The 16,928-nt window shown below is 36.4% G+C and overlaps 1 protein-coding gene across 7 annotated transcripts in view; it reads left to right on the top strand.

Moving 5' to 3' along the window:
* EDIL3 (EGF like repeats and discoidin domains 3) overlaps positions 1–16,928 on the top strand; it is a 270,263-nt gene that overhangs the window by 245,261 nt on the left and 8,074 nt on the right. For all 7 annotated transcript variants that reach the window (XM_080573947.1, XM_080573946.1, XM_080573949.1 and 4 more), the window contains one exon: positions 10,724–10,879. In XM_080573947.1, the coding sequence (XP_080430073.1) occupies positions 10,724–10,879 (156 nt within the window). The remainder of the gene's footprint in view (positions 1–10,723; positions 10,880–16,928) is intronic.

Below are 16,928 nucleotides of genomic sequence, written 5' to 3'. Positions count from 1 at the left end.
GGAAGAACTAGGTTTACTTTTCTAGCCAGAGCTATATATTTCTCTTTTACTGTCTTTGGCTCAGGAAAAAAAAAAAAAAAAAAGTAGTTTTCTTATTTTTCAAAAATATTAGTTACAATTAGGTGTAGCAAAAGTGCTGTCAGGGAATTTTGTCACTTAATTTGTCTTCATATATTGAAAAATGATTCAAGTGTTTTTACTAACCTACTCAGTGTGAACATGGCATAACACTTGTTGACATCAAAATCCTTTGTATGTTAAGCATAGGAAGCAGTAAGCATGAGGTTAGCTACCTATATTGGAAATGGTGGTAGCATAATTTAATACTTTAATAATAATTTACAAAATTACATTCCAGTGGTATGTCACAGACACTAAGAGTCTTTATAACAGCCACTAACGATCATTAAGTTCCTTCTGTTTATTTCAAAGGGGTTTACATATAGGAGCCCATTCTAGGTTTAAGTTACAAAAAATGTACGTGTGGTTTGTTTGTTTTCTTCAGTGTAGGCACTGCAGAGCATGATGAAGAACCATTTGCAGGTGAGTGAGACAAGGGTACAAAAGACAAAGCAGACTTAGAAAATGTGTGGGTGACCTGCCAGAAGATCCACTGGGCAGTACAACTCTTAAACGGCTGAGGCCTTGGTTGTTGCCTGACCACAGGTGGCCTCAGCTGGTGGCAAAAGAAGAGCCCATGGTGCAGAATCCTTTCCATAACCCTGGAAGTGTCTTGTCCAGTGTTACTTGTGGGAAGTCCTCAGACTGAAAGTTGTTTCACACCTCATTCAGCTAGAGCCTAGGCTTCCTAGCTTAATCAAAAACATCAAAAATCCTGTTATAAGGTTGTGTAGCAGCCTGAGATGGATGGATATATTTTTGAGAAAATCTTTTGCATTACATTTTCTTATGTTCTCATATTGACTAGGATGCAAAAAAAAAAAAAAAAAAGAAAAATGTGTCTGAACTGTTTGGAAGTTCATTTGATGGAAATTCCTCATTGAAAATTTGTGTGATATTGTCCTATCGATCAGTTATTCTGCAGCTTTCATCAGGAAAGGTTTCTTAGCTCTAGAATGACATAGATGGTAAAAATGAAAGTTATTGAATTGTCACTTTTGTCTGGAATGTGGAAGTCCATTCTCATAACCCTACTTTTTCTTACCCTGATCAGAAACAGAACTATGCCATGTGGGCCTAGTGGCCAAGATACACATCAACTACTTCAAAAGCACAATTTCTTGTCTCATTTCTCTACGGACTTTTTTTTTTTCTTTCTTTCTTTCTGTTTATCTCGGTAAAAAGTGATTTGCTTATTGTTTAAACCTAGGGGACACGGGACAATAATTTCCCACATAACTCTAGGCTTGGTCAACAATTTTAGCAATGTGTTAATCCCTTGAATCAGTTGTGCCTGGTGCTTTCCACATGCTCTGTGGTAGGTGCAGAGAGCTGATAAGCGTTACAGGGTGCTCTGAAAGCCAAGAATATACACCTGTGTCAGATCAAAGACAGAACTGAGTCCCAGGGTTGGATACATCCTGCCAATAGCCCATTCTTATTTTGACCAGAGGTCTGTTTATGAAGCTCTAATAGGAGCTCCAGGATGTCCTTTCAACTAATAACAGATAATCTTTCTTATGTCCTGGAGAATGAAGATTAATAGGCCTCTTAATTGTATTCAAGCCACTACATCACATGATTATTGCCTTAGAAGTGCCAAGTGATTTAGTCTAAAAGGAAGAAGAAATCTGTTTTTTTCTGTTAATCTGCAAAAATTCTTTTCTAACTAAAAATTAAAAAAAAAAAATATTACCAAAGGACATTCTTAAATTGCAGTGCACTGATTTTCTTTATTTCTGGAGGTTATTAATAGTGTATCATTGGGAACAAAAGCCTGTCCTATCACTTGCAGGGACAGGGAGGTGGACGGGGGGCTCACTGTTGTTTTCAAAGCCTTGTAGCACAATTTTGACATTTTTAGTTTATTGCTACAACAGCACAGCTGTATGAAAACAGTTATGCATAATAATCCTGGCTGACAGATGGGCAAAGTCATTCTTAAAAAGAATGGCTGAATGATGCTGTCTTGGCTTCATTTCCTATAAAAGTAAGAGTCGTACACTCAGAGATTTTAAATACAAGGAGGAACTTTCAGCCTCAAACCCACTTATCTTCTAGACAGATTCAACTTTGGTTACAGGCAGATTTTTGTTAGTACTTCAACAGTTCACTGGTTATATTAATTATTAGTCACTTTGCAGTATCTTGTGTGCAAGCTTATCTTTAGTTTACTTGTTGATCTATAGCCTGCATACTCATAGATTATTGGGACACTTTTATGTACTGCAGAATATATTTGCAACATTATTAATCAGCTGAGAAAAAAACGACCAGGTGAATAATGAACTTCCATATTACCAACATTATTTTTCATTTTAAAAATAAAATGGGCTGCTCGTGTGTAGGTGAGTCCATTTATGATCTCAACATTTTACAAAGGTATTTATCAGTCCTGCAGTAAAAGGTGTTGCATCATTTTCTCTACTGAAAACTGAGCATAAGTTGCAGTAATTCAATTCTAAGGAAGGATTTTGCTTTTCCAGTCATTGCATCACAAGCCTTTGATTTCAGTTTAAAACCCATAATGCACTGACAAATGCCTCAAGACAAATGAAATCTGAAATAACTAGATTTCTACTGATTGCTGTTGAAAAGCTTATGCTGTTTCGAAGCGCTGCTATAAAATGTTAACTTCCTCATCCTTCACATTTCAGGTTATCAGGTGTCATTCTGAAGCTTATTGTTAAATAGACCACATTTCTTCAAGTTTTCTCCTGTGTGCATTTCCCATGGATCTGCTGCTGTTTTACCAACTCCAGCGCCTGAGATACTCTGCAGTGGTCTTTGGTAGAAAATTAGGGAACCCACAGCTGGGACAGAGCCCACAGGACAGCCATGCAGGAAATCTTACAGATAAATTTGCTCATCAATTTGAGATATTTTTTAGTAAAACAAGGAAAGGGAGCAGAATTCCTTGTTCTTCTCGGAATCCAAAGAGAGTACAGCATGCCCACATGGCATCTCAGGACGATTGGTTCCTTGTTCATAGGAGGAAAGACAAACAGAAAGAGAATAACTGATATTTTTCTTAATTCATTTTTTTTCTTTCGTAGTTGTTATTTCCTGTGTTTTATTTTCATTTTCAGTCATACTCAAAAACTTCTGACCAAAAATTATCAGCATCATTATAATTAGTAGAGCAATAACTACATTAAATTATATCTTCCAGAAATGTACTCCTGAAGGGCACTTCATACTGTCATCCAGTTTTATACACTTCTTTTGCCTTTAAAGACATGTACCATTACATGAAGAACTGAATGCAAATGAAAATTTCTACACATTTACATATCTATTTCTAGCCAGAACTAGGTGCTGGGATAAGTGAATTGTACTGCACAGTCAGGGCTTGCACCAGTGTTCAGTAAGTATTTCATCATGAACTACCGATGATTGTATTCATACTTTTTTTTCCCTCTTTTTTTCTTTTAAATGACTAAGTGCTGTTTTGTCCTTGGCTTTCCTGCAAGAACTCCAATTGATTCATCTAGCACAGAATGGTATTACAATTTTTTTTATCAACTCTTTAAGTGTCCTATAATGCAACCCAAAAGCTTCTTCTAACTCTACCAGATGTCTAAGCCTGCTTAATCACTCGTAATTTAAGGGACTATTTTTAAATCTCTTGTCATCCTCACAAGGACTGGTAAGCTTTGAATATTACAAAGTAGATAGGAAGGCTACTGCTGTTTAATGAATGGTTTCTTGACCATCAGTGACAAATGCAACAAACTGTGATCCCTACTAAAATCCTCTAATCACATTTTGAGTAAAATTACTGTTGTACACAGGTGTGAAACATTCAATGTTATGAGAAAAGACTATAGATTTAATCATCATTGATGTTATAACTTCGATGCTAAATTCTCCTTTACTTCAGAATACATTCAGGCCTGGATATGCTGGGTATTGCCATTTCCTGTTAGGACATGAATGCCCCCCGATAAGTTGTGGGAGTTACCAACACTCACAGAAATCATTCCAGTTTGCAGGATCAGTATGAAAACAGCATTATCCCATGTGTGCTGCAGGCAGGAATTACCAGAGGGCCTCTGTGACCTCAGAACAGCAACTGTGTTAGGTTCCCATAGGAAATGGGTAGCAGCTCCCCTTGCTGCTCTTGAAAATCCAGATCCTAAGGCTAAAGTTTTATTTTATTTTATTACATTTTGGCATTTAAGATATCATTAAAATGAGATTGGTTGTGGTTTACTAAAGCGTGGTTATAAAATGTTGCTCTGTAAGAAATAGTTGCTGTTCTTAAACTGGCTGTGCGGTTGATCATATAGATTATTTATCTGAATGTTTTTCTTAAAACGCTGAAAAAATATAGTAATTCAGGTATTCTGTTTCCTTTTTTCCCCATAATACCTATATAATAGTGATTACTAAGTATGTAAGTACATTAATGAAGGATTCACACAGTCTGTACAATGTCAGAAGCAGGTGCTACTTGAGGAGTTTCTCATGGAAATGAAGTGAATTGTGAGCTCCTTTGTGTATGTTTTATGCATCCAGATTTCAGAATAACAGTGTGGAATCTAGTTTCTGATAGTCCATGCAGATTTCAAGCAACAGGCCTCATACCCTAGTTTCTAGCTTTTAAATTGTACTGAGGAGAGATGAAGGTGTATGGTATTCTTTCTAATGTTGTTTCTTATATGCAGTTGCTGCAGTCATAAAGCGACTCAGAGGAAATGTGTTGTTTAAGAAGAGGCAAATCTGAGTAAATAATAAAATAATAGTTGTATTTATTATCTTAACCTACAGGACTAGAGCTGTTAAAAATATAGTAGCATGATGTTAAAATAATGTTGAAGTCTAAGCTCAAATTGAGAAAGAAGCAAGCAAAACAAACACCACATTTTTAGGAAGAAAAAGAATTGCCTTCTTTAATCTTTTTTCATCTGAAAACAACCCATTTCCACCTAGGTACATGAGTAGAATTTTAATTTTAAACATATACGAAGTAATATGGCCCCAGTTAAATGTAAATACATTTGTAGTTTATTTCATTTTGAAAGTATAAAATTCCTTTTTAGACATATATTAAAGAAATGCCTAAAGAAAGGCACTGAAATGCCTATTCCTATCAAATTATTATGGCTTCTTCTACAGCACTTCCTTTTGTCTCATAACTGATTTTTGTACTGCAATTGTCTCAGGTTAAATTAATAAATACCTTCATAGTGTATATCTAAATGTTTATACTGACAGAACTGCTAGTTCTGAATCTGCAGTGGTAATCCTGATAATAAACCAAGGATGTGTAGTTGCTTTTTTTTTTTTCTTCAAAGGTTTTAGGTGCAATTATGCGTGATTCATTGTAGTTTGGGGTAGGTTTTTTTTTTTTGTTTGTTTGTTTTTAAATCTGAACCTTTGGAAAACAGCCTGAAATGCTAAGCTTCATAGTTTACAAGCAAGACGTGCTGCTGAAATTTTGTTAGTAGCACACAGATGTCACCCATCTGCAGCAGGTACTGTAACACCATCAATTTTCGTATTATCTCCAGTGACTGGGCATGGAGGCGAATGCTGAATGTCTTTTAAGTCCGGTGCAATACGACAAGGAGAGCTGCAATTCTAACTTCATGGTGTAGACACTGCAAGCCTTTCACTCTCTTTTGTAGGCTTCAGTGCATATAGCAACAATCTGTGTATGCCAGTTTCTCCCATAAAAAATGTGGGAATCAAGGTCTTAGATGAAGAGTGGAGAACCTGCAAAGGAGAGCTTAAGGGCGTTAGACTGTCTTGGTGATATGCAGGTGCTAACCACAAGTGTCTAACATTACCTTAAGCATCCAAAAATATATGAGACCTCCTCACAGGGCAAGCATATATGATAGACTGCTCTGCATCATGGTGACATAGATGCCATGCAGAAGGCCATGCAGGCCTTCTTTTTCAGTCTTTTACAGGCAGGTGCTGGCAACACCTTTCCAGTGTTTCCCTTATGTTCAGATATGCTGGACCCAGATTTCTTCCTTCTCATCCCTGGTATTTCTACTCCAAGGGACTCTTTTATTTGGTGAGTAGGAAACCCAAAACTTCACCTGTGTTATCTGGCAATAACTGATAAAAAACAGCCCACAAAAACACGAAGGTAACTGAGCATGGGGCTAGCTATACTGGGAGCAGAAACGTAATATCTTTATAAGGAGCAGACTAAAATGAACTACTTAAATAATTATTTAAAAAAGACAGATTAACTAACCAATACCTTAACTCTCACCACTCCTGAGATCTTGTCTTTCATCTCTCTCCTTTGCATCTGAGAACTGAAGCTGAGATTATAAATGCTGAGGTGATTAGATGCAGAGCTGAAGGTCAGCTGAGAGCCACCTCACCATTATCTTCATTGCTTAATAGGACCCAGTGACCCCTGGATTCTGAGGGTTCTCCTCTAACACTGCAATGTAGACAAGGAAGTGAGTTATTTTTTTAAGATTGTCTCCACTTTTCATACTTTGGTTTACATGATGGAGTGTCTTCAGAGAGCATCACAGAGCATGAAGCAGATTCTTTTCAGATAAAATTAAGCCAAAAGTCATGCTTCAGAAGTTTGCCTGGACCAGCTGGAAGTAAAATCACTGTAGCACACACTGTGTAGGCATCCTGGTGTAAATATCAGTTGCTTTGCTTTGCATATCTTCACCCATTGCACTCTGCTGCTTGTCCACATAGGCTACCTGTGCCTACCGGTTTCCCAGTCTAAAATAGTAAGTATGTAAAAGAGGGAAAAAGTGTGTTGGGAGTGAGGAGGGAATATTCAGAGAGCTATAGCAGCTATTTTGTAGTGCATTGACTCCACATGTACCAAGTTTCTTGATGTAATGGATAACCAAGCCATTGCCACGAGGAGCAGCTTGAGTCCAGAATCATTATAACTGTGTTTAAGCACAGTGCATGCTGTACTGCTCGCCAATCCAAACTGGCTTTTGGGCAGCTGTTCCAAAAGTCTAAAAGTGTCATATCCTTATGTTCCTGCTCTTGGGAAGAGGGAGTGTTGCCAAGTTGAAGGTATCTGCATCTAATTGCAGTTCTCTAAGAGTCCGGCTGCAAAGGTATTTATATGAAAATTCAGCACATCTGCACAGACAGGTAAGGAAAGTCAAGGTTTTTTAGCTCTGGACCGCTCACGGCAGGGACAGAGCACTTGTGTGACTTCTCCCCTGATCAAGCAGACCTACTTACAGTGTAAATAGAAGTACTAGTCACTCTCTATCTAACTGCACACTGCCACACAGTTCATGCTGCACATCCATGTAGTGGTTCATTAAAAATGTTTCATATTCAGGTGGGTTTATCTTTGCGCTTTTCTTAAATTCTCTAAATCACTAAATCATCTTTAACATCTGAAGCAAGGTCGGAAATAGATATTTACAAAGGAAGCAGCTATAGCCCAAGAGAGTTCTTCCAGACACAAGATGTTAAACTGCATTTTGATCAGCTGCTTGTAGGAATGTACATTAAACTGTACACCATGGTTCTTCGTGTAACCAGTTAATGATCCTATCAGTCGCAGACTAATTGCCTCCACCTCGCTCTAAATTCTGCTGCACTAAAAAAGCCAAAGTCACATTCTGATCCGGTTAATCACATTCAGCTTTGAAGAGCACACAGTGGTTGTGTGTTAATTCAACTTCTCTCCCTGGCAATTTGTTTGATTGCCTGTTACTTGCAATCTGCACTAACTGAATCAATGTGTGCTGCATCCTGATGGGAAGTTCTGACATTCTGTTATTTTAATGCAGATGTTTCCCCTAGAAATTGGGGTAAATTCTTCTCACCTTTCTGCTCCAAAGTACTTTCAATAGGAAGGATGAAAAGAAAGGGTGTTATAACCCTTTCCAGGAGGTAATAAAGCAACACAGTAAAAACAGCTTTTTGTTTGTTTTTATTTTTAATGATGGGTTAAAAGCAGTCTTTATTACACAAAGGTTTCTTATTGACTTATGGAGAAACAAGTAAATAAGATACTAAAGTAAGAGAAAAAGATGTGGGTGCATCCTTGTGTTCTTTTTCTCCGTCTTCAGCAATTTCTGTTATCTGTACTGTCAAAATGTACAACAGACCCTATCTATTAATGCCTTCTTTTTTCTTTCTCTCTTTTCTTTATATAAGACACATGTACACAAACATGCACACACAGAGACATATTCTACATAGTACTATGTAATAAGTCTTTCAGGAAAAAAGAAAAAAAAAACATGCTAAATTATTTTCCAGCTTCCCACATCATTTTTCTGAACAAGAGTACAAGGCCAATAGATATGTCCTGTAAGCACAAAACAGTTGTTACTAGGACATTTTTATTAACTCTGGATCTGTGTGATAATAAAGATTTATTGTGATTTTACCTCTGAAATCCCCTGAATATGAGTAAGACTTTTTTCTTGTTCTGAATTTCGGTGAGAAGAGAAATACTCCGAATGTCATGGCCATGTTAAAATAAATATTTGTGAAATCCTTTTACATATCTTTTGACATTTTAAAAATAAACAACTGGTTTTATGGATGCATTTTTTCATGTTAGCAGGAGATGTATTAACTTTTAGTATAGGAAGCATCCTCTGCTTAGAAGAAGTTACACTTGGAAAACATTAATGTCAAAATTATTTATAAACAGCATCTAAATTTGACTCTGAAATTTAGTGCAAATGCTGCCTAAAAGTGTGGTCAAATTACTGATTCTCTACCAGATCAGCCTTTCTGAAAAACAGACTACTCATTCCAGCTCCAAAAAATAGTTGGAATTAAGGTCTGGAGACTGGTGTTTATTAATTCATAAAAGACTCAACTGATTTAGCTCCCAGAGGCCCACTTCGGCCATGGAAGCCAGCCTCCTCCGCTCCTTATGGAAGGAAGCAGTCTACGAGAGCATCCAAAGCAGCTGCTGCTCTGAGTGATCCTTGGTTCAGTCCCTACTTGTCTCCACTGAACAAAGAGAAAACAAAAATAGTTTCTCCTTCCAATGGAAGGAAACCTCCTGGGGTTCTGGGTTTCTCCTCTGAGCAACTTTGCTGCTGTTGGATAGCAATAAATGCCTTTGTTCTGGTAGAAACAAGACTCTTGGACCATCTCTGGGCAATGCCATTTTCCATTTACTGTCATGTTTTCTCAGCTTCTAATTTATTCCTTTTCTGGAAAGGATTTCCTACTCATTATTTGCTACTTGTCTTGAAGTGTTGGGGCAGATGTCTCCAGTATTCCCTGTCTGGTTGCTCCGAACAGTCATTTTTCATCTTCTTTTCTTAAAAATGCATCCTTACACTTTTCCACATTTTCATCTTTATAGGGTTCAAACGCTAGTACCCACGGTGTAAAAGAATTGGCACGACTCCTTACGCATGTTTATTTTTTCTTCATTTCTCATTATTAGTTTCTTGTGCTTTCACAGCTGTTCTTCTCCCTTTCCCTACATCTTCATTGAAAATCTGGCCTGTTCAGAGGGCTTCAGTTTCCCAAAATTGCAAGACTGGGTCTTCAGAACTTGATCTGCCAAAGATCCTTAATTCTTTGGCCTTCTCTTTTAAACTTTTTTTGGTGTAAAAACATATCCCACATCTTCTCTTAGACTTCAGCAATTCTGTCATTTTACTGTAATTTTTTACTATTAGTCTGTCTTGCCTGATTTAACAGACAATATTAAAAAAGGCTGACTGCTTCACAGCCATTTATTGTCTGAAACAAATCTACCTTTGTTCTGTTTTCTGGGTTTTATTTTTTAATTTTTATTATTGGCTTAATGCTTTGCAGGAGGATAGGGAATGAAATGTGAAGTTTTACCTTCACATTTCCAGAAAATGTCAGTTCTGATAGGGAACTCCTCCATTCTTCTTCTAAAAATATGTTATTAGGTCAATTTATTTCTGTTATTCTATTCTGTTCCTTGATTACTTTAAGCCAAGGCATCTGGCCCGGATCTGTTATATTCAGTGTTGAGATCTGGTGCAAAAAAAACTCGTCACAAATGTGCAGACCCATGTGAGAGATACTTGAAAGCCCAGATTTTATTAGGCTTTAAGATTCCTGTCTTGAATTTTATTTGTGCTCTAATTATAAAACAAAGAGCTCCAAAAAGTCAGTGAATGAAAAAACTAGAGCTTTAGAGGTAGAAAAAGATGTAAGAGTCTTAAAGAGAGAAGTTCAGTAGGAAATGTATGAAAGCAAATGTTTTAAAAGACTTAATAAAGCACAGTCTCTGTCATTGTAAAGGAAATAGAAAGGAATTGGGGAATCACCCTTTGGCATGCTGCGTTCTGATTAATAGGAGCACAAGGCAACACTCTTTGGCCGCAAATGTGTTGCAGCGGAGACTGCCCTTTTGTTAGGAATGTGTGTAGCACCTACCATAATCGAAAACCGTACAAGATAGTCCCGTTTGTGCCATGAGGTGGTAAAAACAACGAGTAACAAACGTGATACAGAAGTGAATTTCTCTGTCATGTTACACTGACCTGGAGAAGGGAGAAGGAAAGTTGTCTTAAATTATACCAACATCTTACCTAAAAGAGCAATGCACTGTTTTGATTTTTTTGTGATGTGATTTTGTGTGAAACTGTTCTAATTATGTTCCCCTGTGTCTTGTTTTGTTTAGGTCGACCTTCTTGTCCCTACAAAGGTCACTGGCATAATTACTCAAGGAGCTAAAGATTTCGGTCATGTCCAGTTTGTGGGATCCTACAAGCTTGCTTACAGTAATGATGGGGAGCACTGGATAATATACCAGGATGAAAAACAAAAGAAGGATAAGGTAAAGCAAAGAGAAAAATGATATTGTGGTTGCATACAGGGAGTAGTAATGCCTGTAGTAATTCCAGTGCTGGAAGCCTGTAGATTATTGCACATTGCTTGCTTTATGGGGTTGCTATGCATAGGGTCCCACAGATAAAAGTCAAGGTGAATAAAAAAGGGTTGTATAACACAGTGACATTCACAGTGCAATAATGTCATACCTATCTGTGCAATGCACCTGATTTAATGCTGTTAAATATGGGGCATAAAACTTTACAGTTCTCCATTTATTGAAATTATTTCTTCCTTAAACTCCAGAGGAGAAGGTATATAAATAGCAGTTTATTTGTATATTTGAAAATAGTGTCTCAGTGCATATTCTTGTAAGTGTGCACTATTTTCTGTAATTTTCTGTGAAGCACATCTTTAACGCACCTCATTACCTAGCCATTTTCTTCTCTCTCTCTCTTTTTTTTTTTTTAAAGGGAATTATTCACTCTAGGGCTTCAAATACCCAATGGAAAGATTATTTTTATTACACTATTAAAAGAATACAAAACATAAAATGTTTCACAACTTCCTTTGCAAACATTTAATGGGAGGTGTAAAGAAAGTATAGGTTTCCTGATTGATTTACTTAGAAGCAATTAACTTTTCTCTTGTTATTTAGGATATTATTCATTATACATTTCCTTTAAACTGTATAACACTTTTATACTGTGAAAACCTGAATGCAAATGCATTGCTTAAGGGATACATTAAGAAAGCTGGCAAAATGTGATTTATTTATTAAATATCTTACTGGGATTATGTCTAATTGAATCAAAACGTACGTTAATAAAAATACCAGATGGCTGATATGTCTGACATATATGTCTCATATCTGGTGGTTTTAACATCTATATTATCGGAGTAATAAATGTTTCCACTTGTACTTATTTTTCTTAGAGTAAAAGAAAGAGTATTTTTTATATAGGTTAATTCAATTCTTTTTTTTTTTTTTTCTTTTTTAGGTAATGAGAAGGCTTTTGATATGCATTGATCTATGTTGCATGAATACAAGCAGATCTGCTGATGAGGGGTTAGACAGCAGCATCTCTTAATTTTCACTGATTTTATCTGATTGATCAAATGTATAGCCATTTATTAGTGGAAGCTATCCTACATTGCTGGGTTAAATATGTACATAACTTCATGTGTGCATAGAAATGTTATGTTTGTAAGAGGATTATTATCAAAAGATGACACTGCCAAGTCACAAGGAGCCAAGTGGCAGCTCACTGTTGTTCTATCCTTCAGTGAGATTTTTCCCCAACAAGTTCTAAAGGTTTTTTAAATGGAAGAAAAAAATCAGCTATTTTAGCCATCCAACTGAGTAGGGCCTGACACCTATGATTATGGATGTGTCTAGTATAATTGGTTGTCAGATAAAAATTGGAAAGAAACAACTCACCTTTTGTAAACGTACCGTAAATTCATTCAACATAAATGACAGATAGGCACTTCAGTGCTTTGTACACATCCCATTTTAAATCCCTGGCATTTAAAAGAAGTGAAAGATCCACTGTGAAAGAAATGTCTTCTCCAAGCCAAACTTCTGTTATTGAACTGTTGCATTCATTTTACTGAAAAAGGAAACCTATGTTCCAGTCTCCAGTGAGAAACACAGTAACAGTCACAAGCAAATCTAAAACAAAATGCAGTCTCACTGTTCCAGTCCACACTTGTTTATAACATTTGCCAAAGTAATTAAATTCTTTCTGCTTTCATCATCAGGTAGACTGTTAATTGCTATATGAACAGTCCGCTAGGAACAATGGAAAACTCTTAATCATTGTCTTATTAAAACATCTCCCATCCCATATTAATTAACATCCCTAAGAATAAAATAAATGCATCTTATTATGATTCTTTAACAAATCAAGAGCAATTGAAGGCAGAATGTAATTGAATGCACCTAACTCAAAGTCAGAAATTTTATCTTCTGAATTTTAATTTGTACAAAATAAACAAGATCACTGGGTAAGAGTCTAGTCTTTGGTCTTTTGATACGCAAACATTAAACAAAAGTATTTTTACTATTTCAATTTTTTTTTCAGATGACAAAAGTCATCCAGAGTCTTTCAGAACATTCCAAAAAGGCTAGCTGTCAGTGAACTTGGCATAACTTCATAGGAGGGAGGTTGTTGAGTCTCCTTCTCTGGAGATATTCAAGGTAGGACTGGAAAAGACCTGGAGAGATCACAAGGACATGTACCTCTTGACCTCTCCCACCAATCCCCTCTGAGGTCTTCTGAATAGAAAATGGGATTCAGCAAACCCCAGGTCCCTTACCCTAGGAATAGGTGCAAGTAGTTCTTCCTTGTTTGAACTTGCTGGCTTAAAAAGTCAAGACTAATTTAATTCATTTACTTGTCCTTCACCTGACGAAAGATACAATGCTCATATCATAAACCATTCTTCATCTGAGTGTTATTAAATATGTTCTTAGAAATAGCCAGTGATGAAAATTTTATAATATCAGCAGTCAAGCCCAGTGCTTAAATATCCTTAAAAGTGGAAAGGTTGCTTCTTCCTCTTCCTGCAATGCTCTGTCAAAACAGAGTAGTGCCTTTTCACGACACCCATACCAATTTCCTTTGCTTAAGTAAAGACGTAAGGTTTGGCCCAAAATGGAAGAACATTTCAGAAGAAACTCTGTTTTCACAGCAAAGTGAAGCTTTAAATGTTTTTTGCTGTCCCCTGAAGATACAGAAGGGAGATGAAAGGTAGACACTGGCAACTATCAACAGCAGTGAGAATAAATTATTCATAATTTACCCTTATTCGTTCTATTTAATAACTGAGTGTAATGATTTCTTCTGAGAAGGATAGAATACATAGATTTCTGATTTCCCACACAGGTGATTTACTCATCCTTGTGATCCTTGTCCAGACATCCAATAGTGTAGGAGAAAGATGGTTCCAAAAACTCTCAGAGAAAGAAAGAAAAGATAAAGGAAAAACAACCAGTTTTGAAGTCCAAACAAATGTGTCATTTTGCAAGAAAAAAAGAATATCTCACATCCAGAAATTATGGAGATATTTCTGCCTGAAAATAAGGATTTGTGGATGAATATAGTGACTTTAAAGCACATTAACCGTATCTGGTGCTGATCATCTCACTGTTCAGTAGTTTACTGAAAGAATCCAAATGTGTCAGCAGATCTTAATGAATTCCTGAAGCTATTCACTTCTGTCTCTTTTTTTACATCATTTGTGAAATTATTGTACAGAGAAAAACAGAAAAACAAACAAAACTAGTATCTTGTACTCACAAGTGCACTACCTGCAGCCTATATCTTTGATGACCCTGCAACAAATTAGTTGTTTCAAACAGAAGGAGATGTGGTATTCAGTTTTCTTCTTTGCCCAGTTCAAATGGAAATGTTGTTCCAAGAACAGACTCCTGCAGCTCTTGTTTGCCTTCTGCTGTTTCAACTGCCATTGATTTTAGTTCACATCTATGCTAAGCTTCTGTGAATGCAGACTAAAGGGTAGTGGTAGTGGGGGGAAGAGGAAAAAAAAAAAAGAAAAACATTTCTTCAATGCTTTTCTTGTTCTGTCATTCATTTTAAATAGTTTGAATGAGATCCATTGAAAATATGAATTCTTTTCCTATTCTTTTCAAGATGCAAAAAAAATTAAATTGCTGGTTGGCAAGTAGGAAGAAACTATATTTTAGGAAAAGGACCAGAGCTATCTTGTTTTTCTCAACTAGAGGTCAGTAGCTCACTATTCCTCCAACGCTAAGGACAACCAAACCAGATTTGACCTTTTTTTTTTTTTTTTTTAATCACGTTCCAAATGTGATTTATAAATTGCATGGCATGCTGTAAGTAACTCAAGGCCAACTGCAGAGTCAAATGGCATTTTACAGGCTGATTTTTAAAATGAGTATATATGTGAAAGTAGTCTAAGGAATTCTAGCACGCTGTAGTATTGTCGATTATTAGCCAGCAGATGTGCGAGTAACTGCAGGTAGACAACAGCCACTGGATTTGTGGACAAATTGAAGAACAAGTTATAAGCTATATGCTTTGTCTCATTAATTGCTATAGGAACAGAAGACAAAAACATACATGTAAACAAGAAGTTGGATCACCAGGTCTCTGCTAGGTTCTGCTATTATTTTTTTCTTTTTGATGTTGGATTATAATAATACCTGATTTAAATTGATAGATCCAATTCCTATAAACAACCCACATATTTGACATAGATAAGCAGTAATCTCCATATTATTATTTATATTATTATTATTCTCCTATTTAATATAATATATTTTATTTTAATTTAATACTATTTTTTAAATTTCACTGGGAAAAAATCTCCATTATACTTGATTTTTTTCATCTGAGATGCGAAAAGAAACTACCAGGCAGTTAGGTTTCACTGGTCTTTGTGTGACTCTATATAAAAGGAGAGTGGAAATTTTGTTTACAGCTTAGAATCTGTGGCTCATTTTTCTGTGTGGTGTGGATGGTGTGTTGTGCTTTCCTGGTATTTTGCCTGAAGGAACTTGACTGATGATAAGGCTTGCACAAAGCAAAACAGCCCTATTGAGCATAAACAACATATATCAATATATTGACCCCATGCAAGATCAGGGCAATGTTTCAACACTGTGTCTTGCCTCCCAGGGTCCCTCTGAGTGTTTGTCTAAGTTTTTCAAGCCCTTAGTCTAGATTCTCCACTGGTTTAAATTACAGGTGGCTCCTATTACCTTCAGCTGAGCTAACGTGAATTTCTGTAAACATTTCTGAAGGGAGTTTGGTCTTCAAAATATTTGTCTTTTTGCTTGGCTTTGAACTTTCTATTGTAAATCACTCACAAACTATGTGCAGTGGAGAAAATTCCCATTTAAGTGGCATCAGAAGATATATAGTGTAGAAAAAAAAATAACAAGAATGTGTTAGTATTCTTTACAAGTTTTACATGCCTGGTATCCATTGTGGACTCAAGGTAAAAATAACGATCAGGTTACACATAATTTTATTCATAGATTACAAAAATGTAAAAAAACAGTCCTTGCACTGGACACTTTTGCCTGGCTATCCATTGCATGCCAACCAGATCCTGACTCTTCAGCCACTCCTGGGCGCTCAGCAAAGAAGCGCAGAAGGATGGGTAAGATCAGAAGTGGTAGATCTACAGCCACCCAAAGGGACTTTCTACATACCAACTGAAAAGGAACAATGTAATTTTCCCCCTTCTAAATCACTACATAAACACAGGTGCATAAAACACACACGTATCTATCTGCACATGTACTCATGTATATTAAAAAACTCTGCTCAGTCTTTTATAGAAGCATCTTTCATGGGACCGAATCATTCTAAAATACAGTCAAATACCTAAAAAATCAGCTCTTTTTCTGGTGAGAAATCAGGACATCTTTCACCATCTTTGACCTGGTGTTGTTCACTTGTAACTCTTCATAGTGTTGTTCTCTTGTTCTCCAAGAACAAAAAATTTCAAAGCAAATAAATGTGCTGTTCTAATCTGCAAATTCCCTTTCTTGCTTAAGCAAGTCTTTTTCAGTGAATGGTAATAAAGAAAATAAAATATTTCTGAAATAATGGAACATCACTATCAAAAATTGCTTTTCATGCAGCTTTCTTTTATGTTTGAAGTGAATAGTGTTCCTCTATTTGTCACACCACTGAGATGTAATGCAATGAAGCAAACTCCAGTGGAAACCATGTCTGGCTACTCTTTTTAAATACTCTGCCTCCAATATGAGCAAGATTAACTGGTCCAAGAACCTGTATAAAATACTCTGCACAGAATAAAAAATACAGTTAAGGTATAGCAGATAGTATAGTGACTTCACCATCTGAGGCTTGCATGTTAAAAGTTTCAGTTCTCTGCTATTACCCTAAATATCAGGAACCTATAATGCTATGGCCAGTGCAGACTTTTCTTATAATTTCAGTTTCTGCAAGACATGAGATCCAGAAATATCTCTGTGGAGAATCAGGCTCACTGAATTTTCATGTTCCTTGCACCACAATTTCCCCCACTGCAGC

The sequence above is a fragment of the Anser brachyrhynchus genome (genome assembly GCF_964034855.1).
Source record: "Anser brachyrhynchus genome assembly, chromosome: Z".
Taxonomy (NCBI): Eukaryota; Metazoa; Chordata; class Aves; order Anseriformes; family Anatidae; genus Anser; species Anser brachyrhynchus.
The sequence above is the reverse complement of the archived record's forward strand: the minus strand, read 5'-3'. Positions and strand labels throughout refer to the sequence as shown.